Genomic DNA, 26,290 nt, shown 5'->3' with positions numbered 1-26,290 from the left:
CTAAAAAGTATTCTGTTTTGAAGTTTGGCTTCAGAATACAACCCTTTATTCAACTACATCTATCCCACCTATAAAAAAACCTCTGCTGAGATTTCAGATTATTACTTGAAAAAATGAATAGTTTCAGTAAAATACATGACTACATGCATAAGTAAATGTGCACAGTTCTACACAGGATATTACAAACTGATTGATTAGATTGGGGGAAAGGAATTTCTGTTTAATAAACCCGGGCCAAACTAAGTTACTGCAGTATATTGATGAACCACTCCACAACTGCATGTGTAATGTCCTGTGTTACAGGGTGTGTCATGAGAAGATACGACGTACATTTTTAATAGTAACATTTTTTGTTTGTATATTTGTTTGATACAAATCAGATGGTCTGCATGCAAATTATTTTTGAAGGAAATTCTACATAAATGTTGCCCAAATCTAAAATCCTGTCATCTGTCTCAAGATCAGAAATCAAGCAGATTGTACATTTGTCACATATTGAGTAGAACAGCACCCACCCCCAACCAATTCTAAAAGTTTCATTAGTAAATGATCTGTACAGGACATCAGAGTTTTACATACCAACGATGTAGGAAAAAATTGAAACAAAAAATTCAATTATACTTCCATCTGAAAGGAAGTGCTCAAAAAATGCTGCACCAGATGATAAAGTTCAGCTTCATAATTCAGAAAGATACCGTAATTAAAAGAACTTATTTGGAAAATGCAACAGAAAGGACTGAACCATTATGTTTTATAGTTATTTGCTTTCATTTAATTCCCGCCCTGCCCCTCCTCCCCCCCTTGCAGTTCACTGTTTGGTAATTCCTGCGTTGGACTGTTGTGACAGTTCAGGTGTTGGTTTTGTTGTTTTAATCAACTGTTCAAACAAACTTAAAATGTCTTCTAAAATTCCATGAACTCTCTGTCTATATACTTATATGGCTTACATAAATCCACCTTTACATTTCATTTTTCAATTGCTACATGGTACCGATCAGTTTAAAAGTAACTCGGGCCAAATTCTCCATTTAACTCAGTGGGCTTACCCTAATTTACTCGATAGAGCAATGAGGAGGAAAGATACACTTGGTTGTTACAAAGGAAGCAAATACAGAATAATGTAATTATATTCCATGCATTACATAAACAAATAAGGCTAAGAGGTTTAAATCATTCAGAATGTTACAAAAATAGGAGTCGTTTTAAGGAGCACTTATCATCAAAAGGCAATGGTTTATAATATCTATTGCATCTGAATTATTCTGCAAAGTACTACAGAAACAGAGAAATGCTATCCCTGTAAGAAATAAAGGGAGAGCACACATGATCCCGCAAAAGCACAATTCAGTTTGAAAATATTTTTTTTTTTGCATTAATGTATCATTATACTTTTACTTTTTGCCAAGAGCAATTTAAAACATTTACCAAAGGATGTTTTTTTGATTTTTTTATTACTTTTTGGGGGATGAGATGGAGCTGAAATTGAAATTGAATCTAAATTGTATATAGGTTTCTAAAGGCATTGGACTTTACATTAAAAAGGATATGTACTTTTTTTCTATAAAACAAATTATATTTTAATAAAACAATACCATATGTCAGAGGAAGTGTGGTTTTATAATGAAATTTTTTGATAAAGGCCAAAAATTACAAGAATGCCCCTAAATATGATTACTTATATAAATTATTAGGAAGTTCAAATTATTTATATAAAAGGGTGGCATATTCTATGGAAACAATATGTATTGCAAAAATTAGAAATGTTGGAATCTATGAAGAATCTGACAAAATCAGAAGCAAGAACTTTAATATGTACATTATCATTTATTCAGCTAACTCCCTCTTCTAGGACAAGCAAAACCAATAGATGAAAGCAACAAATTCTTAAAAAGGTAACTACATGCAGAAAAGTTGAGAGAGATCTTTGCATGTGTTCTGTATATACACACTACATACAATGTATGACTGTAGCATGCACACATGTTTGACACAATCTGTTGTATGTAGACTGATAATTGATTTATACATATAAATAAATGTACAGATGTGTGTGATTACATTAGGCCTTGGCTACACTTACCGGCAAGTTCGACGGCTGGAAATCGAACTTCTGGGTTCGACTTATCGCGTCTAGTCTGGACGCGATAAGTCGAACCCGGAAGTGCTCGCCGTCGACTGCGGTACTCCAGCTCGCCGAGAGGAGTACCGCGGAGTCGACGGGGGAGCCTGCCTGCCGAGTGTGGACCAAGGTAAGTTTGAACTAATTCGAAATAAGGTACTTCGAACTTCAGCTACGTTATTCACGTAGCTGAAGTTGCGTACCTTAGTTCGAATTAGGGGGGGTAGTGTAGACCAAGCCTCAGTGATGTCGAAAAGCAAAAGAAGATGTACGAAATGTAAAAGAACATGTAATAAGTGGAATGTCAAGCTGCAGAGACGGTTGGTGTCATCCCTGCACTATCAAACATACACATGAGTATGATTGGAGACAGAGAGGCTAAATATTTCACTGTCAGAGCATGTCGAGAAGTGCAATTCATTTTTCTCTCATGTGCTTTAGGACAATGACAATTTAATACAAGACTAGTGGATGTAAAAGAGATAAAAACTGAACAAACTGGCCCAGCATAATCACAGATTTCCTCCAGAGAGCTCGCTAGCATGAGGCTCATATGCACTTGTAACATATCAACATTTTATTGTTTCTTTCCTCCATGAATTTGCTATGAGGCACGAATTCATAGCAAAGCTTATCTCATGACAGAGCTTACTTTCAACTTCAGTAGGGACATTGACCAAGAGCTCTTTCTAAATGTATTATCTCTATCTTAAGCATTGTAATGACTGATATAATATTAGCAAAACTTATTAATAATTGGGGCCATTTGTTTGAAGGGTGCTAATAAGTTCATTCTTACTTATACTTGCAATGGGGCAAAAACAGCACCCCAAATGTCAAGGGTCATTATCCTTTACAAATATTCAGTAAAATGACTATCATATTTAATCACCCTGTTGAAAAATAATTAGGATTTAATATCATATTTTCACTGTATAATCTGTGACATTGCTATACAATATTAGCATATATAGCTTTAAGAAATGTGGGCATACTATAGCTCTAGATACTCTCAGCAAAGTATGCTTCAAGTATTGTTAAATATAATCACAGACAAGTTACCTTCTGTATTTGATGAATAGCACCATGTATTTGAAATTAATTGCAAAAGTAGGGCTTGGCTAATGAGGCAGTCCTTATCTTTTCTCAGCAGTGCAAGCACAAGTATTTTTCTGCTGGCTCAATATTTTCTTTTAAATGCCCAAAGTGCTATTAGCTAAGTTGAAATCTGATTAAAACAACAAAACCAACACCTGAACTGTCACAACAGTCCAGCGCAGCTCCAGGAAGTAAAGGCTCAGACTAGTCCTATTCCTTGTTTTTTGCATGTGTTTTTGAAAATAATAATTAAAGAAATAATTCCTGTCGCTTCTCTCTATTGCTTCCATTCCCATTAGCATCTTTGAAAACAGTTTGCCAAGAGTGGAGGTATTCCTTAGTGTAGAATTATAGGTACAGTGCCTTCTATATGTCGAGACTTTAGTTAAATAAATCTATAAAAGGTCTTAAAACAGAGGACCTCTTCAAAAAAAGGACAGCATGCCATGGAAAAGGAAAAAAAAAAAACCAGTGGAGAAAATTATCAGCCATTCAAGAGAATTAATGGATATCCACAAGGGCTTTGCTAATAACATGGGTTAATTACCACTGCAACGCACCAGGCTCAGTAAATAAAAGAGCACAACCATAAACACATTAAAATGAGCAACCATCACTAAAAGAGAGGCCAGCCCCAGTAAATGGAAAGCTGTCAAAGAGCCATTTCAGAACAAGCCCTTTACACTTTCCGCAGGATTTGAAAACTTGCCAAAGAAGTCTATGAAAAACAAAAAACAAAACTTAAAAGCAAAAACAAAAAAGGAAACATGGAAGAAGGCCCATTTGCTGTCCAAGGGGAGAACACAAAAGGAATCTATTCATTCAGACACACTTTTGGGTTTACTTCATACCAGAAAGCTTGGTTCTACATTGTGTGCATGGTATGGCAGCTGAGACCCTATAGTTTTGGACTTGAACTCTAACTGCTTGCTTTATTTTTTAAAAAGGTTAAGATAACTAACGACTCTAATATGCGAGATTAAAAACCTCCACCTTGAGGAAAGTAACTGTAGAGTGAAGTCGGTTGTCATTTCCCACTAATTGATGAAGAAATGTTCTATAGTCCACCCTTCCCCCACCTTCACAAATTGCAGGTATTTCCAGATCAAATTCTTTGGAAATAAGAGCTATATCAAAAATTTTTGATAGGGGAAGAATGAAACTAAGACAAACTCTCTCTCAGATATATATTACACACACACACACACACACACACACACACACACACACTATATTATATAAGTAAACACACAAACCATTCCCAGATTGAAACATGATACAGTTTATAAAAATAATATGAAATATGTACACTGGCTATCATCATATTAAAATATTTTTTTTTACTGTGACTCCAGACTTAGACCCACTTTCATTATCTAAATTACACTTATCTTACTGCTCATAATCTGTGCATTTTATTTCTCATACTGTAGAATCAAATAAAAATCCATGCAACACTAACAGCCACATTTGTTAATTTTCAATTAAATTCTTTTGCATATTTTTGAATGGGGGAAGTAGAGAAGGGGTCGAGGGGTTCAAATTCATGAAACAGATAGAGTGAGCCACAAAGGGCAAATGTACAGTGCACAGAAGCTATCTGGAGTCACAAATCTATTCAGTTTTCTATGTTTGGCACTCAGAGATCATGTTTAAATGTACTAAACTAGTTCCTCCCCCTCCTCCCCTTCTTTGGAGTGTTTCAATTGCCTTTCCTTCTTCCAACAGCTGTGACAACTGTTAAAACAGTCAGTAAAATTAAGTCCGCTCTATAATCCTGTAGTCAATGTTACATTTTAATCAGAGGTTGTAGGAGATTTCATGTTATGAACACAATGATTCATTTAGAATGATTAAACTGACACATATGTCAAAATGAGCAGATATATTTATTGCATCTGTTAGGGTATTAACTATTATTATTATTATTATTACTGCTGAAAAGCAAAAACCAAGGTTGCAGATGGCTTTAAGTTATTGCATTCTTTAACATGCTCTGTCTTAAAATCAAAGCATACCTAGTGATAGTCAGACAGATGTCTGTGCACTCCCAAAATGTTTTGTCAATTTTTAGCATGGATCCTCCTCTACACAATAATTACTGTAGAAATTGTCCACTTGTAGAGATGTTTATTTCATCTGTATAGCTTTCTCTGTGGTTTCCTGTGCATGTGCACATGACAGTCAAAATACAACTACTATGAATATTGATAGTTCTGGGGTTTATTAATTGAGACAGAGACAGATGTGTTTCTGAGCATTAGATATTTCTGTCTGTCCACTCAACCACACACCCATCATACCCTACATCCGGAGAGTAAATTGGATTGTTTTAAGAAGACTTTTAGTTGAGCCAAAGGGGGGGGAAAAGAATTAGTTTAAATCTTGCAGCAGAGCCAAAAAGACATGTGCCCTGATTTCATTTAAATGCATCTACTTTAAGAGGCTTATCTAAACTAATCATTCAAATTAGCTGTAAGAAGGTAAATTCAGGAAAGCTCCTTTAAAAAAGAACCTCTTCCTATCTTTAATTTTTTTTTTAATTATTTTCTACAGAAAATTTAAAACATGAAGTGAAAGCTATGGCCATTGCATTCTTGCACTATACAGCAGCTCACTGAGCACTGACCTATAAACCATATCTTAGTGGGCATCCTACCTTTGCTTATTTTCATTTATTTACCTCTGCAGTTTTATAGGGGGGTTCTTCCCTCTCTCACCTCAAACTGTTTTCCCATTGGCAAGTCTATTTACTGCTGTTCTCTTTAGTTCCTATGTTATATCACCAACATACAGTCACTGTAAGTCACTTTCCATCTCTGGCTTAATTACAAATAGCAATGCAATATGCAGACACTAAGGACAGCTAGTGGGCATCTACCTATAATACATTGTCACCTCTCTATACAGCCTTCCCACACAGTATATCTAGGGCTATATTTACTATTAGCGTTTTTTCTTCAGTATTAAAACATTCATTGCTAGCGTAATATGAAGGCACAGCAAAATAACTAGCTTGACATAAAGAAAAATGAATCAATGACAGCTCCCGTGATATACTAATATTTAATCCTGAGTATACGTTGAAATCAAGTTTATAAGCTACTCATCAGCAATGCTGGATTTTGTTTGGGTTTTCTGCTTTTTATCTCAGAGAATCCAAGTATGTATACCTGAATGTATACAAAACTAGGTAGTTAATAGGTACAGATGAAACAATTCTCTCTCTCTCTCATATATAGACAATAAATTACAAATATATATAAATACATTAAAAAGTATGTCTTTTTCGGGGGGAAAAGCAACAAAATAAAACAAAACAGACTACAGGCTAGTTGGAACAAATGTACTTCGTTCCACCAGTTCTCTATTAAAGTACAAAACATTAAAAACCAGTTTGGTTCTTTTCTTCCTCAGTATTTTCTTCTCCTTTATTAAAAGGCACACCATTTCCTTGTTACTAAATAGACTGATATGTCAGTGAAGTGCTGGTTGAACAGTATTTTAGACCTGAATTGTGGAAGGTTAGTTGTGAATATTCATCCTTAAAGAGGTATTAACAGTTCTGTTATTTTCCCTGCTAACTCTGCATAGACAGAAATGACAGGGAGACCAAAATATCTATCATATTGAAAATACACGAGAGGCACTAATATAAATCATTTTCATAATATATTATTTTTAAACCTTTTTTTCCCTGGGAAAATGTGTCCTACTTCAAGGCATATTTTAACAATTCACTAAGCATTTGTGCCAAGTGCCTATTATTAGTACCTGAATAAGAAGTGACTGTCACACAGCTGTTTTACTGACAGTCACAGGGCTTTGACTCAAAGGTAACATTGTAGTCAGAGAACAATTCTCCACTTACTGAATTAGCAGATCACCCTCAGCACAAAAAAGACAAGACAGACACAAACGACCATTCATGCACACAGAAGCCACAGAGCACTACCTGAATCAATGTTTACATTTTTTCATTTAAAAAAAAGAACAAAAAAAGAAAGGAAGAAAGGTACCTACTCTTCTTCGTAGTGAAGGGAAAAAGATTCAGGAAGGCAAAGTTCTACCGAATCCATGTGCGCTCGGCAACCATTATTTGTGCACCCCAGCAATAAATCAAAGTTTCCTTGACAGAGCACAGTGCAATTAACACAAATGTTCTCCTGGTGACAAGCCTATAGGCACAGCCAGTTGGGACCAAAAGCTCTCACACTCTCCTAATCAAGGACTTAAAGCCCCGATTGGAGCTTATTAATATGAAGTAGGGCTTTACATATGCAGTCCCACTGGCCCAGACAGATACTGGATTGGTAGCACATTAGCCAATCAGATGTGTGCAGAACAGAGGCTGCACAGATTGAGAAGAGCCAGGCAGGTAGAGAGGGGTGGAGAAACTGAAAGACTGAAAAACAGAGTAGGGAGTTAATAAAAAGAAATTTAAATGCTACCAATATTTTCTAAGGGGCTACAAAGAAAAACTAATTAGCATAACTCTCTAGGCACTAGATGTTTTCTGTAACTTAAAACACTGTTAGCCAGGTACCTTGAATGGAAGAAATACATGCAGACTCTCAGTTAATGTTGTGAAGAATTCATCATAAGGTAGAGAACTAAGTTTGTGCTGCCATTGTCTGTTTATTCCATTATTGTTGTTGTTGGAGGAGGGGATTGCTGGGGGGGGGAAGGGTTTAAGTGCTTTTGCTTTTTTTCATGCATAAATTATTTTTTATCTTCTAATTTTTCTGGTACATACTGAGCACCTAAACTCAAAATTAATTGTTCTAAAGATTCTGGGTAATTGAACTTTTAACTGTAAGTTTTGTTGTCAATTGTATATCTATATATTTAGAACTGAAAATCTCATTCAGTACAGACTTGACAGAAAAACTACATTTTAAAAATGCATCTGTTTTAACAGCACAGGTGCACACATTGTTGAGAACACATACGTGTACATATACCTATAGTAGATACATGTTAATATGGGCATATTTAACACTTTAGCCACAAATGCAAAACATTTAGATGTTGTTCATAAACAGAAAGAAAAGCTCCTGCACTGATCAATTTCTTTTGTAACTGAGCAGGGATTATAATGGACTAAACTCAGCCTGTTTCATTTTAACAAGATCAGACTGCATTGTGGTAGGTCTGCATACGTACCCCTGCAGGTTTTTAATTTATTTTTAAAGCAAATTTTACCAAACTGGAAGGAAAGTAAATATATCAAACCCATTACTTGTATATATGCCATTGCCTACATAATCATCTTTGAACCTAATAGCTCCAAACCACTTGCTTTTATAAGTCATAGTCATCCACCTCATAAAGAAAACTCACTGAATAAACCAATTTAAACAAGTGATCATACACAAAATCAGACATTGTTTACACTGAAAATACAAATTTTAAAAGGAGCAGCTGAAAAATGGGGGTATGATAAATTTCCCTCAAAAGCTACAGTTTATTATTAACATTACAGCTAAAATATATTTATTTTCTGGTTTCAGAGAAAGATTTTTTTCTACTAGCCTGCAGTGGAAATAAATACCAGCTATTTATGACAAGGAGATGACTGCTACCTTCTTAAGAGTGGAGAACCCACAATTTTTTATAATTCAGCTCTAGTGTGCACAAATCTTTTGTGACTGGGGTTCTACATGATGCAAATGACAACCTTTAAGATCAAAACAAACCAGTGCACACCCTCAGAATGCATTAATACCATTCACAAATGGGAACACAAATGTCCTCTTCAAATCTATTACACAGCTTTTGGGGGAAAGAAACCCCAGAAATTAAGTCTAAAATATATAAATGCAATAGATGTGTTTGAAGCTCTTTGTGACGGAGAGTGATTTCCAGTGTAATGTATTTAACCAGATGTAAAGGATGGGCCTGCTCCTTACATATGCGGCATAAAATACATGCAAGTTTAAGGATCAGACTTCACACAGCAAAACTATGGCTCTCACTACTGTATAAAAGCAGGTAGTAAAAGCTTAATTACCAGTAGCATTATGCTGTCTATATTGTTAAATGTGAACTTTGTAATTAAGATGTAAATTCAGTTGTGAGCAGTGAATTAAAAGAGCTCTGAGATGTAGAGTAAAGCCCAAGCATTCTGCAGACACATCATACAGACAAAAAAGATTAGTTTTGATCAAATCTTAAAACAAGAGGAATATCATTTTACGGCATTAAAACCCCTTCTTAAAAAAGCACTTTGATAAAAGAAATGCTGTGGTTGTGGGAACCAAATCAGCACTTGAAAATTAAATATTTATTCTATGCTATAGGAATCTTGATTTCCATATAAATCCAAAGTCCAAATCCCACTAACTGGTTTATTCATGCACATCTCCAACAACATATAAACCAATAAATGTCTTTAGTTTAAATGTATAACTTTGAATATACATATACGCTCACTATAAAGTAGCTATTTTCTAACTATACTGGCATTTGGATTTGAAATTCCTTCAGACCCTGTACCTGTGTGTGTTTTATTATTAAAAAATAATCCATGAAGGATCTATATATATGAGTAATTTGATACAAGTCATTTTTAAAGTACAGTATCATCATCTTTACTGGAACATATATCATTTGAAATATGATTATTAAGCCATCTTAAACCTTATCAGACCAAAATTTACCTCATGTTTACTTTTGTTCATTATCTTTTAGACTGTATATTTATACTCAGCAGCTGAAAATCTGACAGTCTATGCCTTCTCTTGTGGTCTGTCTTCCATCCTTTTCATGTTCATATAGTTTCCACTACCCCTTTGCTTTCCCTCCCTATCCAATCTTTCTCTCCCCCTATTAACCATCACTACCTTTCCACCAACCATCTTTCATCCAGGCAAGCAGCTGCCTTCACTGCTGTGCTGCTCCTTAGATGACCAGAAACACAGTGCTGCTATACTTTACGTGTTGATAAACAAAGCAGCTAGCTTCCTCCCCTGGGACTGAAAGTGCCACCTCCACCAGGTCAGGGTCTGGAATTCCAACTACATTCTTGAACTTCGGTTTCCCCAGTTACTGTTCAGCTAAAAAAAATGAAAGGCTACTACAGCAGATAACGGAGGCAAGTGTGTAGTTAAGTTTTCTCAGTAAACTTTCTTGCACAACATTTGAAATGAATAAAAAGCACTGGGGGGAGGAATACAATCAAGGCAGCCACTGGTTTACAAAATTTCAGCAGAGGGTATGGATTAAGAACAAGCCCGCATGTACACACTCACGCGTCTGAAACTAACTTATCAAAATCTACAGTGCAAAATCTTACCACAAGGAGTATACAAAACACAGTAGAAATGGAATCAAAGAGAAGGAGGGGGAGGAACTGTCATGAGTGTCTGCACCAGTCAATGAGAATTACTGTGCAGTGTCTGCATCTCCACATCTCTCTGCGCGTATAATTATCCCTAGTACATCTTTAAGCGTCTTCACACTTAAAAGCAATCGACATTTCAAGGCACCCAAGCAGCCAGATTCCTTAACCACAGCTACCTCAAGGCAACCGAAGAAGTAAAGATTCAGTGGCACTTTACAGAAGCAGCACAGCACGTTGTGCCAAGTGCATTATATTTACTTAAAAGAGCAATGAGGGAAAAGACAGTTGGGAAGGGACAAAAAAATCAAAAATTCAAGCACCGGCCTGATTTAGATTTTTCTTATTTTAAAACAAATACTCTTTCTGAACCTATTCTAGTTAGGAAGGATGTTCCCCACCTCAGCAAAATCTATCATATTTTCAATAAAGTTTGAATTAAATGTTGAAATATCACTGGTTGGTTGAAATGAACTACGAGAGGACCAATGTAGTGTGTATTTGTTATTCCCTCTTTGCCCCTCTGCAAAGTAACTGGGTGAGCTACTGTCAAAGAAAAACACATTTGTGTTATGCTACTGAATGCCCAGCATTAAAACCGCTCTGCTGCTGTCTTAGACACATAATTGGTTTTGATTTTGGAGTTTTGCCTTTTGTGCTCTTTCTTAGAAGGCACACAGTGCATCTCTGGACACACTGTTAATGTTGAAAAAAATCCTTTGTGCTAAAAAAGTTGCAAACTTTGTTCACGTTTGTATATAGTTGGGCAACGGGTAGCAGGTAATTACTTTAGAACCATCTGCTACTTCAATCTGTATTTAGCATTAATCACTCCTTGCTTTGATCTTAGACCAAAAAAACCCCAACACTATCTCAAAATGTGCTTTAGAACTTCACCATAGACCAGGAATTGTCCTATACACAAAGCTGAGGGTTGGTTGGTTATTTTTTTAAAACTTTAGCAGATAAAATTTCTTCTCTAAGAAATCACAGCAATCACTTTGCCATATTACCAAAGTACATTCAAGTCACCGGATCTTAATAAAACACGGCATATTTTCTATTTCTTTTATTTTCAAGGACATGGGCATTGATATTTAAATGACTGCCTTCCCTGATACAGAACAGAACCCTTTCATACTGCTGTAAGTGAAAACCGTTCTACTGAACAAAATACCTTTTCCAAAGCCAAAAAAAGTGCCCACCCATTGCGTAACATCCAAAAAAAGTCTATTCTCATTAGAGATAAATGGAGCATCCGCGCCAATATTGATATTTTTCGATTACACCAAGCTCTTATCCTAGTGTAAGTTTCTTCAGAGAAGCAGAAGTGCGTTACTGTCTCAGACAGCCAAGGATAAGATGACTGAGGGAATTCAGTTGCTCTGTTTAATTAATACAGGATTATTTCACTTTCATTTTGTGAAGCTAATAATATGACTGGTGGAATGTCTGTAAAAATTAAATCATAAACTAGTGCAGTACCAAAGGGAAAACTTACTTTAGTTATTGAGTATTCCCAGCAGAAATCTTGAAAATCTTATACATATTTACACTGATAAAATACCACATGTACTTCATGGGATACCGCAAGCTTTCAACAATCCTTATGGCATGTATTTACAGAGCAAGAGTTAACATTTTGAGATTACACGTTAATAAATGAGTTGCAGTTATATTGTTTCCTGAATGTTAAGCACCAAATGCTAAATGCAGAAACACATTCAAGGTCAATGTCCTATTTTAGACCTTTTCAGCAGCTGTGGTATTATGATAATCACACTTAAAATATTCCTATAGAAAGAGTAAATTAGCCCTTTTCACTAGAAAGATGATTATGATAAACAATAAATCTGAAAGAGCACAAATTCATATTTCTTTTTTTCCAAAGCAATGAATTGCTGTTCCTTATTGTGACAGTGGCATTTCCATACAGGAATAAAATAGAAGGGTCCACATTATTCTGCTTTTGAATTACCTTTTATTTTTCAAAGGTCTTATATTTGAGAAAACATTTTTCCACAAAAAAGGTTTGTTTGCCAACAGAACAAAAAAACAAAAACATTTAATTCTCAGTCTTTCTTTCCCCTCCGCAACCTGCATGAAATATAGGATCCCACAAAACAAGACGGCAGAGAAGAAAAACTTAACATCAACAGCCATTCCTAAGTGAGATTAGGGTTTTAGTTCTGACTAATTGAGGTACAAGAGCTGATGGGTCGGCAGCATCTTTTTTTTTTTTTTTTTTTTTGCTTGTCTCCCTACCTGACTGGAAGCTCAAGGAGCTAAAAATAGAAAAGAAGAAGATGGAGTGCAAATATTTCCCCAGTGAAAACACCAATAATCTTTACCGTGAGCTGACATGAATTGCTTGTTACACTGCCCTAGGATATCATGGCTTGAAGCGACAGCACAGACACACACACACAAAAGCCACTAGCTATCCTCAAAGCTATTGTAATATGTGTTTGTGCATGTGCATGTTGCAGGCGCCCCTATGAAATTTGACTTCTGGCCGATACACCTGCCATACAAAAACACATTATCTGCAGTTTGTTTTTATCCTGACTATCCCAGCCCGTCTTCCATCACTCTTCTTTCTCTTTCTCCCCCTACTCCCCCTCCACTCCCTTTGCTCTGGCATTTTTATTATTAATGTTATTGCTATTATTACTGTCCAAGCATAAGCTGATCCACAGGGGAGCCTGTGTAATTTAACCCCTCAAGCTCTAAATTCCTTCACATGTGCCAAAGACACAGGTTTGTTGTTGCCTCCAGCAATATCCCAGGAAGACGAGTGATGGCGGTGTCATATCATCACACAGCGACTTAATCTATTGCGACACCCAGGGAACGGGCAACTGAAGAGATTTACGGAACACGCTCTCTGACTGCATACAAAAATGTTACCCCCCCTTCCCAATAAACCCAAGTCACATGGAACAAAGTGAAACAAATTTCACCCTCCTACCACTCTCAGTTTCTATCACTCACTGTATATTATCCAGTCCTCCCACAACGGTAGTGGTCCTACTGTACATCTTATATCTATGCAGCACTTTTACTACATTCGTGTTCTCTCTCCTTTGTTAATCAGGGAACATGAGAAGAACAAACAGCCAGATCATGTTGAACTGCCAAGTAACATAGCCTCAGAAATCTTTTGTCCGTACACTAGATGACTGGAACCATCACTTACACCAAGGTCATCTCTGCGTGCTCTCTCCTGACATCAAATGCACATTTCTAAAACAATAGTTTAAAGTGCTTGCACTTTTTAAGGATGCACAGAACACTATACTAAACTTTCAACCTTTAGCCACAGTAAATATTGACAAGAAAAAAAGCACCTACCATGCATACTGAAAAATGGGAGACTGTCCTCCCACCCCAGGGACTGTCCACATGGACATTGTACTTTTGTTATTTACTATTATTAAGAAAGAATGCAAATTTCACATGGAAGTATGTCACTAATTTAGAAGTTAGGTGATATTCTCCATCTTAACTCTGATGTTCAATTGAGATGGAAGAATTTGGGGTAAGTTTAATCAGTTTTGGAATACTTCTTGAGATAGAAAGCTAAACAAATCAAAGAGAATTTTCACTGGTATTGGTGGTGGGGTGGGGGAATATTAGATTATTTTTCCCTTCTCTAAATTGGAATCCTAAATATTAAAATGACAACATTTAATAAAGCATGAAGGCCCATTATTAAGGCCTGACCCAGCAAAGCTTTAAGTCATGCAACTAGTCCTTATTTATTTGAACCCTCATATTGATTTTAGTGGGACTACTTGAACGTGGACTGGGCCCTTAACATCTGAAATGTAAAACACTGACATTGTCCAGGCTGCCAGCCAAATTAATTTTGAGAACACACAGGTACATACATACACAAAGTCTCTGTGGGGTTCTTGTGCTTTTCCCCATGAATGTAATACAAAGACTTTTGTTGTTGTTGTTGTTGTTGTTTTTAAAGTGAGTTACGAACATGCAGGTTCCAGATGGGGAATTGGTTTGAGTAGGTCTAAAGAAAATCGTGTTTCACCACTGATTACACTTACCCCAAGTCTTGCAGCCCAGCCCACCTGAACATTGGAACTTGGATGAGGTTAAAGAAAGTCCTGAGATAACACATTTGAGCTCAGGTGAGATGCTGTTCTCCACACCCAAAAGAATTTGCCACATACTCATGGCTGTAAAGTGCACGATAACTCATTCAAAAAATGTACCAGGTAGCACTAGGCACTAATGCAGTATAGTATTTCTGCAGTCACTAATGTGCTTATACAATTTCATTTTATTTGACCACTTTAACACTTTTTGACTACAATGTATTAGAATCATGTTGTTAAATACAGTGGGTCTTGCCTTTATTTGTTGTGGCTAATGCAATGAAAACATTCACATTTTTTCTACCTGTATTAGCAAAGAAGATTCAATGAGACAATATAGTCCTAATGTGATATTTTTGTGGCTGGAGCTTTCCATTATTGCCTGCGTTCCTGTCCCACTACCAGCCTCATTTCTATTGATCAGGCAGTTAGTCCTATTCAATTATTCAATCTCAATCAATAAATTTAGCTCTATGAGATGTAAACATTATGCTTACCATTATCCAACTTAATTCATGTGCCTGCAAATTTAGATAGATTTCGAGGTTTCCTTCTTTATAGATAAGCAAAACTAGGTTTCTGAAACTAGTCTTTACGTCTCACCAGTTCTATCACCTTTTTTAGCCTTTGCATTTCCCAGGGATTTGGTTAAACTCTGCTACATTGACAGAATTGATATTTCGTGCCTGAACAGAAAAAACAATGAATTATTTTTATTAAATACTAGAATAGTAAATAAAGCAATGAAAGTGATAGTGCCACATTTTTAAAGGAGGCCCAATGAGTGCGCACCTGCAAAAATGAATGTATATATGCTACTGCAAAATGCCACATATGCACTTACAAATCAGTGCCCTTCTATTGCGCTTAGCATTGAAAATTGGGTCCTATCAATTATATTGCATGCATGTGTATATATACACATTATATACTCAAACCTGACCATCTCCATATGGTCATCCAAGTTTTTTGTGCACAAAAAGGTAAATGTGAACAAATGTGGAAGCAAGACATGGGACACAGAAAATTAAAGGTTCAACTTCTGAGGCTACCTCGGAGTCACTTTATTAACTTTGCCACAAAGTCCAGCTTTCTCCACCTAGAACATCCAAGCCAACTGACCTCAAAATCATGTCAACATACTAATGTGTTCAATATACAATACATTTTTCCCTCTTAGAACCTGAGCTTTTAGGTCTTTCTCAGCCAAAACTCACATTGGCTTCACTGGTATTTTTGCCTGAGTAAAGCCTTCAGGAATAAACCTCTAAGTTACAATTTTGAGGTTACAGGTTACAGACCTCTACTATTTTGCAGGATATAGTCCCTAGATAGAGAATGTATCGGATATTACACTGGTAACAAATAAATTTCATCACGATCTTCAATTATACAGACAACCCAGTCAAAAACAGAAGTGATGACTCTTCCCCTGAGTTCAAATAATGCTGTCCTGAGAAATACTGAGTTTCTCCTAATGTGCTGGGCTCCTTAACTCCCATTGCTGTCAATGGCTCAAAGAGATGGCTCAGCACTTCACTAGTTTGGTCCCAACTTGGGCGAACAGATGTCCTGATTTTATAGGCAGCGTCCCGATATTAAGGACTTTGTCTTATATAGGTGCCTAAAACCCCTCCACTCCCATCCCGATTTTTCACACTTGCTATCTTGTCACCCTAGCCCAACTATCTCTGGTTCATTAGCATGGGAATGATGGTAAGGAGGTGTTATTGTAGGAAAATCTGAAGTGGCTTCCATGGGAAGCTATTAGGACACCGTTGTTTACAGGGATGCAAGAATCTCTTCAGTACTGTCAGAGATCAGAGTGAAATGCATAAACATCTTTTAGAAACAAAACATAATTCGAATACAAATCACAACTTTTCTCAGATTGAACTCCTTGCTCTCACATCAGATTATCAGCCTTTGAGGCGTTAAACTCTTTTCGCATCGTTAAGAGCAGTATGTATATGCTTTTGTACCATTTGGACTTGCTACATGTATGTTCGAAATGCTCTCAGTTTGTATTCAATATTACAAAGCAGCAAAATGAGAATCATTTGTCTTTCAATATATTTTCTAAATAAATCCTCTAAAACCTGATTTAGATTCTTGGATCATGCTTTGGAACAAGGAACTGTGTTAAGAGTGTCTGAATAAAGTAAAGCATATAAGCAAATCAGAATTTTATTCTTCACTCATTGAGAAAGCTGAGATTTAAGATAAAAGGGCTGGGTTGCCTCTCTCTTCACATACACTGCAAAGTTCCTTCACTTTTCCTGTTTTCCTTGTAGATTTACTTGTAAATCTGGCTACAGCCACATTTGAAGTCCGGAGGTCTGACTCCTGACCTCAGTTATGTTAGCCCTTCTCTGCTGAAGAACTACCCCTTGGATCACTGACTTGCTATTATTCTATGGTTAATAGACCTGACCTATGCAATATTTTTTAATCTGGCTACAGTCCGATCTCTAAATTCTCTATTTTGAATGAATACCGATTTTGTGACATGAAGTCTGCAATATAATGAAACGCAAACAATGAAAAGGCTAAATCAGTTTACAAAAAAATCTATTTGTCAAACAGTGTGGAGATGCTCCCAATTTAGTCTGGGCAGTTCATGCAGCTCTTGATAAGGGAGTTAAAACTGAGCCGTTCCACTGCATAAAAATAAAGGCATCTGCAAAAGAGATACGTTTTCTTTCAGAGAGTCTTTTCTGTAACCTGTAGCTAATAAAAATGAAAAGCAAAATCCTGGATTCTGTGGGAATTTTCTTACAACCAGGAGCACTGCTACAGAAGGCAGCAGCAAAAGCCTCCCCAGCACAGACCCCTTATGTCACATTTGCATTTCTATTCAGCTACATTGCCTGACAATGAAGCAAATGGGTCTGCCTTATCTGTACAATTCTGGACAACAGAGATTTCTAAGCCATACAAAGGAACAAGCTTAACATTCAACACTCAACACTTCCCACTGCAGCCCCCCAAGATCCTGTGGGGAATGCAGTCACATAACCCCTGTCCACACCAAAAACTTGAACTGTCACATGTTATCAAAAAATGAACTGGTTAAAAAAATAAAACAAACAAACAAAAAACACCAGCAAGACTTTCAAAAGATATGCCAGCCTCAGAGAAAAATATTCCCAAATCTGAAGATTTTAAAGCATTATTTCCATCAGAATTGAAAACTGAGGAGTTGCCCAAGAATCTAAAGGGGAGATTCAATACCAAGCTACTTTCCCTGCTCCATTTTGACTGTTTTTAATACACCGAATTCAATAGAAGTGTTAAACCTCCCACATTGCACTAGTTTTCATTAAGGCACCTTTAGCAGCTAGTCTTGCTAACTTGTGCAAGATTTGTTTCAGTCTGAGAAAATGTCAACCTAATTCCTTCAAAATTAATATCTTCTCATTTAAAAGTTAAGAATGACTCAAAAACTGTACAAGCTGAAATCTCCAGATCAAACATGTATTATGACAGGACTTAAGCCTGTTATAATACAGGTTAGGGCTTTAAACTGCAAGAAAAAATTATAATCACACAGCTCTATAGACATTTGGACTTTATTCTGGCATTTTGTGACAAATACATACCTGCTGAATCTGTCTCCTTGGTCCACTCCCTTTCCCTATCCTCAGATCTTCTGCTCAACAGAACAGGCATTTTGTCTACACAGTCTGGAGTTCGAAGAACCCACTCTGGGAAAGGTTTAGCCAGTGATGTACTTGAATATACAGATTTCTAACATGGGGTGGGGGGGGGGGTGGAGAGGAAGGGTGTCCACATTTGACTGGTGTAGATGTCTTAAAGCACAGTACACATTTTACACAGCATAATGCAGTTTCAAGGTGATAGGTTAACATTTAAATTCCTGACTTAAACTGCTAGGTAATGGTACTGGGCACTAACAGATGCCCTCTCTCTCATATGCACGTGCACACACATGCGCCCACCCACCCAAAATATTATTACTGCCAAAATAAGGCAGTCACCATTAGTGAGCAATGCAGAAGGGCTGCTTGGATTCTCTTTGAAACTGCCTGCAGCTATCCCTAATTTTGATTACTTGAATGCCTGAGAAACTGTTGCCTTCTCTTCCTATGATGCTGTTGTCCTTTCACACACTTGAGCAAGGGGAAAAGGTGTATTCTGGCTCTCCACGTGCTAGTGAGAGTCAGACACTCTTTATTATCCCTGCCACCGAAAATGGCATTATTGCTGTAGATGAACTAAACCACCAGTTGTTCTGTGATACCGGACAAAATATTGCATAGCCTTGATATGCTGCAAGGGTGACAACAGGCAGGGCCGGCGCAACCCATTAGGCAACCTAGGCGGTCACCTAGGGCGCTATAATTTGGGGGGCGGCAACCGGGGCGGTATTTCTGTGGCAGGACCTATAATTTCTCTCTATTTCTAATGTACCTATCACTGTGGTTTCTAGTTGGTCATCACATACATTATTTGTGAAGTACAGTACTCAGCATGACCAGAGGAAGAATTCAACTAATTAATGAGCCCTGCAGGCAAAACATCATTTCTTGTGTTCTTTGGGGCATTTACAGGGTAAGTTTTTATTTTCAGCATCAGGTCAGTATCAGATGTGTTGGTCTGTCAATGGATCCAGGATTTTTAGGAGCAGGTTAAGAGCCTACTGAACAAGCAATAAGTTAAAATTCAGTTGCCTATGCCACCATGCCAAACAACATGTTATTCCTTTGTCTGCTGTCTGATAAAGAATTGTTCAAGGCAATCTGACTTTCTGAAAATATGCCCATTGTAAGGCCACTTAGGTCAGTGAAATTTGTGCTGATTAACTGGCTACTATAAGTATAAATTAAAGGCGCAGCTTTCAATTGTGTATCCAATCTTTTCAATACAGAAAAATATTCCGAAAGATAAAATCGATGTGGCTTGTTTAATTAGCTTAATTCCTTTCCTTTTGTTACCTTCTTCCTTCCCTTTTCTAGACATTACCTGGCACATTTTTCCTTTGAAACTAGGAAGTTTTTCAACAAGTGCTCCAAACCAAAGAACGAGTACTCTGACTTTTATGTAATCTGAATGGGAGCCACAAAGAGATAGTATCTGTAAAGATCACCAGATCACCTCCTCATCTGTGTCTCTAGCAATATGTGCTGTGTTACTATCCAATGGCCCGTCTGGTTATAAGTTTGTCCCACCTTCCATCTGTTCTTCTTGCTGGCCCACTGCCACATCAACCTCAGTACTTCACAGTCTTTCTTCAAGATATCATTCAACTTGGTTTGCTACCATACCCATTTGTTTCTCTCTCCGTGTGAGATCAAGCATACATCTTTCTATCTTTCTCTCTCCAGCCTTTAGCTTCTGCTCCATCTTCTTAGTAACTGTCTATGTTTCTGCTCCATTTATCATAGCTGGCAGTATGCACTACGCAGGTGTCAAGAAAAGCAAGAGAGAGTTCACTCTTCATGATATTGCCTTTCCAGCCTCCTTATGGCTCACCATCCAGTCTCAGCTCTTAACTTTAAACTCCATGGTTAGAATAGTGTGAATCAGTTCCAAATAAGTCACTTTAAGGTGAATTAAGGTACACAATGATAACAATGCTGCTTTAAAGTCAATAGACACTTCTTCAGCCTCACTCTCATCTCTTTCTGTATTTACTTTCCTTTCCTTTTGTTTACTTCCTGAGTTTTGTTGCTGTTAACATTATAGCATTTTATACTTGGTGCCAAAAAGTGCATTCAATCCATAACAATGCTAGAAGTAGTGCATACTTACATACCTTTGTACTTTTGCCCAAAACTTGGTTTACACATCTGTTTCTCATTTGCATATTATTATAGACACATGCTTAACAACTAATTCCATTTGAAAAAAATGTGTCTTGGATCCACAGTGCTGATAATTCAGAACCAAGGCTGACAAATTGGCCCAAATTCTGCCCTCAGTTACATTGAATTCTTCTGAATTGCTGCAGGGTGGTCGAGGGCAGAGCTTGACCCACTGCCTCTAAATAACTTAACATATCTAAGGAGTTTGCTTCACATGGGACCCAATCACAAGAAAACTAGATGCTCACTACCACTCAAAATCGGGCCTACCATATTTAACATCACAGGCTGACTATCATAATTCAGCTCCACAAATAAAAGATTCTGGGCCACATTATGATGCTGGAGAAGCAGGTTCAACTCAACAGTTACACCACAGCAAAATTCAAGCTTACATCATCTGTTATAACTAGGCACCACTAGGGTAATTAAATAGTAAGATTCAGCATTTAAATGCTGAATTCCCTTGCCGCTCCCAATTACTCTGGACAGTAATCAGAGTTTTTTTAAAAAGCTTTGAAAATCCTTTTTGACCTGACAGACCTCATCTCAACTTCAAATCCCTGAGAATTGTTACCATATGCCAGCACAGTGAAGACTATAGGACTCTGAAATCAACATACTAATTGACTGTATATATGTGCATCAAACAAACATGCCAAAACTCCTTGTAAAATGTACACTGAAAACACAATGAGAACGCATGTGCTCTGAATAGCCTGCCTGAACAAAATGCTGCAGCTGAGTGGACTGGCTGGCTCAGAGTATTGGTAATAGGCATGTTGCTTTTCAGTTCTAGGTCTCCCATTCAACTTCTGATCTCTGCTGACCTGGTCAAAAGTCCCCGTCATTTGATAGTGCTTTGGTGGTTGAATAAAATGAATTGTTAATCTCAGATGAATTCCTATCAGATGTTTTCACATTTCAAAAAACTCTTGACAGTGTCCACAGTAAGGCTGAAGAATGAATAGGCATGGAGTCTGAACTACTATCTCTCCCCTACAAGTGGTACTTTACTGGAAAATAAAAATTACAGCATATCCTCAAAATTATGGTATGTTCCAATATTATCAAAACCACTGCCACCCCTACCCCGCACTCACACACTCACTTTTTAAAAAATGGAAAAAGTGTGGTTTTTGTTCCTTACTACAATTTAAAACTTGTAGTGTACACATGACTTTGCTGTGGATGAACTAAAAGTGTGAATGTATCATTTTTTCATTTGGGTGGGACGGAGTGGCAAATGCCCTTCATTTCTCAAGCTTTTCTTTTATTGAACTAGAAATTTATAGCCCTACAGAAGAGGCTGTTGGAAAAACTGGCCTACCAAACTCTTATGGACAGGGCCGGCTCCAGGCACCAGCCTAGCGAGCAGGTGCCTGAGGCGGCCAATGAAGAGGGGGGCAGCATGTCCGGCCATTCGGCGGCAATTCGGCGGAGGGGCCGTCACTCCCTCTCGGAACGAAGGACCTGCCGCCAATAACGGCTTTTTTTTTTTTTTTTTTTGCTGCTTGGTGTGGCAAAAACGCTAGAGTCGGCCCAGCTTATGGAATATGGTATCCAGTTCTGGTGTCCACACTTCAAAAGGATGTTGGCAAATTGAAGAGTTCAGAAAAGAGCTACAAGAATGATTTGAGGTCTGGAAAACATGCCTAACAGTGAGAGACTAAAATAGCTCAATCTATTTTGTTAATCCAAGAGAAAATTAAGAGGTGATTTGATCATGGTCTACATGATCCCCTGTAAAGGGAAGAGACTTCAGCTAGACGATGGCTCTTTAATCTAGCAGAAAAGGATATAATAAGATCTGATGGTTGGAAGCTGAATCTCGACAAATTTAGGGTAGAAATTAAGTGCATTTTTTTTTAACAGTGAGAGTAATTAACCAGTGGGACAACTTACTGAGGTATGTGGTAGATTCTCCATCACTTGACATCAAGACTAGGTATCTTTTTTAAAGATATAAAAATTTTATTAAGATGATGTTAAAGAAAAAAAATAGTGAACAGAGCTTGAGCATAGAAGTTAAAGATATGCTATAACTCAAACAGGACTTATGGGCCTGATGCAGAAATAACTGGCTAAAATTCTATGGCCTGTGTTATGCGGGTCCGATTAGATGAGTATAATGGCCCCTTCTGGCCTTAATGAATCTATACTGTACTGAATTACACATACCCAGCTTCAAAATTAGTCATTTTGATTATTCCATATTACAAAGGATTGAACCTATGCATACTCTGCCTTAGCTTCCTCCAAGTTCCTATCTAGCATTAGCATGACAAAAATATTTAACATAATAATTGCAAAATAGACTATATGGAAAAATGTCTCCCACTTGCTGCACCAGGCAACTGTTGCTATCAATTCCATTCTATAGACATTGTTTAAATTGATTTCTTAACCAACACTATCAATTCTATAAAGCGAGCCTGTAAACTGCATGCTGACTGACATTCCAAGGCCCTATCCTGAAACCATCCACCGCTGAGTGGTCTTTACCTGTACAAATAGTTCCATGGAAGCCAACAGATCTACTCATGTGAAGCAGAACATAAGAATCAGGCCACAAATAATAAAGTTCAGTTTTTCTCCTTGCAAAATGTCTTATATCAGCAAATTCCTGTATTCTTCCAACACTGTAAATATCATGCAAGTACAATCTGAGGTTCTAATTCAAACCTTCAGACAGTGCTTTCCTTAGAATTCCACTCCTTTGCCAAAAGGAACTAAAAGTATGTTGCCTTCCTCTAAAATCAGCAATATCCTTACTGCTTAATTTGAGGCAGCTACACAATATCCTGCATTTACTCAGAGAAAATACTAAAAAAATAAAATTGCTTAAAATAAGATTGGAGCCATTTTAGCCAAATTTCTAGCAATGTCTCTTCCACCCAGTAAAAATTCATGAGAGGAAAGAATGTTGTCAGCAGGGAGTGGGTCAAGGTTACGGCTATAAAGAAGGCTAAAGTGGCAGGGTAACAATATACAAGGAATGGGTGACACAGCATAGTGGGCAACACATGGCAAATCATGAACAATGGCAGATCACAGTGATATAATGAAGGAATGCATCTCACACCCTGGCAGCCAAGGACAGCACAAGACAATGACCCATCCAATTATCTCTATTCTTATTTTATTCTTCATCCTTCAGTCAACTATTTCAAGCACGGGAAGCACCCTCTTAAATCAATCTTACGTTCATTTCGTATATGCCTTTATAGGTATGCTCATTTTATTCTAGTCCACTCTGTGTCTGGCACTATAGAGAAGAACAAATTAATGTGAGTATAAAAGTCTAGCAGACTCTGTCTGCAAGGTGCTAACACATATTTTCCATTTTCTCCCCTTTACAGAAGTTCCATTAACCATCCTCTATCGCAAACTGCTATTTAGTAACCAGTGCCATCATGTGCAGTGGGGCAAATCATACCCTATTGACCAATGCTACACATTTGTTTGTGTTGTCTCTCTGGTTCGACAAGTCTGTACCAATGGCACCTGTTAAAGCTGCTTCAACTAAGCTGTTCTGCATTTGTCTGGCTGGATTTGGACTTCCTGGATCCCTGACTGAATACAAAGTGATTAGAAAGACCAGTGTTTGGCAACAAGCACAGTGGGGAGTACACTGTGTATTGGTATACAAGAGCACAATGTGTTCTTCATAACATCACTAAGGGAGCATGCTGCTTGAATCTCTGTGCTGTTGAGATCAAAATGGTCTCCTTTGTTGTCAGCTGTTTAATAGCAGCTGTTTAATGTAATTCCAAATGATCTGCTTGAATGAAGTTGTCATTCTTACAGTGCACTTTAATATAGTAAAAAAACCCAGTTCGGTCACATTATTTTTCTATTGTTCTTTTGTAAAGTTACACGTTCTTATGCTTCCCTAGCCTGCTAAAGTAATAACATCTTCTGTTATTCTTTAAAACAGAGACAAACAAAGATTGCTATATAATAAATGAATAAAAAGAAGGATAGCCTCAAATATGAATTTCAAAACATTTTCTTTACAGGTACTTTAAATATAAAGCTTTGGCTACAAATACCATCCTTCCCTCATAAAATATAGAAAGCACCAAAAAGTGAACTTTCCCAGAAGTATATAAGTGTGTGTATGTGTATATATATCTATAGATTATATATATAGGCATTTTCCTATAATTTACATTGTTTGTATTATTATATTTCATAAAACAAAAAAGTTGACAAAATATTGATATGGTACATAAACATTTATATTCTTATTTATTAAACAGTGTAAATTATATAGATATTCTGTGATAGCATTATTTTTGTCAAAATCTATTTGATATTATGACAGATAATACAGGACCTAATCTTTAAAAATATTTGCAGTTCTTCAATGAACAATAGAGGGCACTAATGCTTCTAATCTGGCAAAAGCATCACATATCAGACAGAACAAAATAGCAATCCTACTTGCAGGATACAAACACCATCATCTATGATAAATATATATAGTAGAGAGAGGATTTCTGTCCATCTCTTAAAAAAAAAAAAAAGCTTTCTTTCTCCTTTAAATTTCCTTATTCGGCCATAGAAAGTAGGATGTGATAACAACATACTAATACTTGCAGCTTTTCAAAGTGGCATTTTCTTTTATTCACTGCATAAAGCAGAAGCCACTTTTCCTCATATGGAGATTTCTTCTGAGCATTTTCTCACCTAATTCTTGGTTATTTATCCATTGCTCTGTACACCCATTTAAGGATAAACCAATCCCATTGAATATTTCTGATAAGTGCAGTAGGCAAGGGCCATTTAACATGTGTGGCACATGTTCCTAGCAAACTGATATAGAAATAATGTCTAACAAATGTTGGAAATTGAAAGGCATCTGGTTTTGAATACTGCTCTCATTACAAAGACTTATTTTAGCTTTTTACACAGCTCTAATATTTTAAATAGTTTCACCTGTCTCAAAGGTGATGCAGCATTCCTTTCCCTGATGTGCTTTCAATAAGAGATGCATGTACATCAAATGTCTTGGAAAAGTTCTACACCTTTAACTGTTTTCTCTCCATAAAAGTTAAAATCATCCAGTCAGAAAACACTTCATCATTTTGCACAGAATAGTTCCCAAGAACATAAAACTTCATTAGCACTGCTAGTAGCTGAGCATCATCTACCCTTTTAAAATGCTTACCAGTCTTTCTCATTGCTATTCAAAGAAGCAGATTTATTTCTCAGCTCCGGAGATTGAAATTTTGGCAAGACAGATTTAAAATGTACCGAACACCAACTAATGGATTGTTTTTTCTTAGGCTTTGAACATGTTTAAAAGAAAAAAAAGGGCAACATATCTCTCTAAAACCAATAAAGCTCTTCTATTTAGAAACCATGAATTCAGGATGACCATTACTAAACATAACCAATATTAATATGGCTTGGTGCTCCAGTCCGTATATTGTAAGTGAAAAGCCAACCACATATCCATGCTGGTTCTACACATGCAGCAAAATCTGCAACGTTTTCATTAATTTTTGCGACTTCCCAACTTCAGAACCCTTGTGCCTGGTTTTCAGAGGTACAAAGCACACACAGCTCCCAGTGATATTAGATAAAACCATTCTGCATCTTATTTGAGTCAAGTGAAAGAGTTTCAAATTGATGTAAATGTGTGCTATGGGACTCTGAAAGTCAGACACAACTCAAACCCCAACATTAAGATACACAAAATTAGTAAAAACATCTGAAAATTTTGGCCTTAACCAGCATGAAATCTTTCAACAGTTTGATATATTTTGTTCCAGTA

The 26,290-nt window shown here is 37.0% G+C and overlaps 1 protein-coding gene across 15 annotated transcripts in view; it reads right to left on the bottom strand.

Annotated features, from left to right (window-relative positions):
• ESRRG (estrogen related receptor gamma) overlaps positions 1-26,290 on the bottom strand; it is a 471,624-nt gene that overhangs the window by 190,409 nt on the left and 254,925 nt on the right. Inside the window, exon 1 of one of the 15 annotated variants that reach the window (XM_065589439.1) lies at positions 10,063-10,139. The exons of 11 other annotated variants lie outside the window; for them this stretch is intronic. Coding sequence is in view for 2 of the 4 variants with exons in the window: in XM_005288736.5 (XP_005288793.1) it covers positions 7,241-7,296 (56 nt within the window). In the remaining 2 variants the exon portion in view is untranslated. Of the gene's footprint in view, positions 1-7,236; positions 7,471-9,879; positions 10,140-26,290 lie in introns of those variants that run through there. 3 more of the 15 variants (XM_065589435.1, XM_005288736.5, XM_008179075.4) reach the window with 3 other exon arrangements.

The sequence above is a fragment of the Chrysemys picta genome, chromosome 3 (genome assembly GCF_011386835.1).
Source record: "Chrysemys picta bellii isolate R12L10 chromosome 3, ASM1138683v2, whole genome shotgun sequence".
In the NCBI taxonomy this organism is placed as follows: domain Eukaryota; kingdom Metazoa; phylum Chordata; order Testudines; family Emydidae; genus Chrysemys; species Chrysemys picta.
This window is presented reverse-complemented; position numbering and strand designations above follow the sequence as displayed.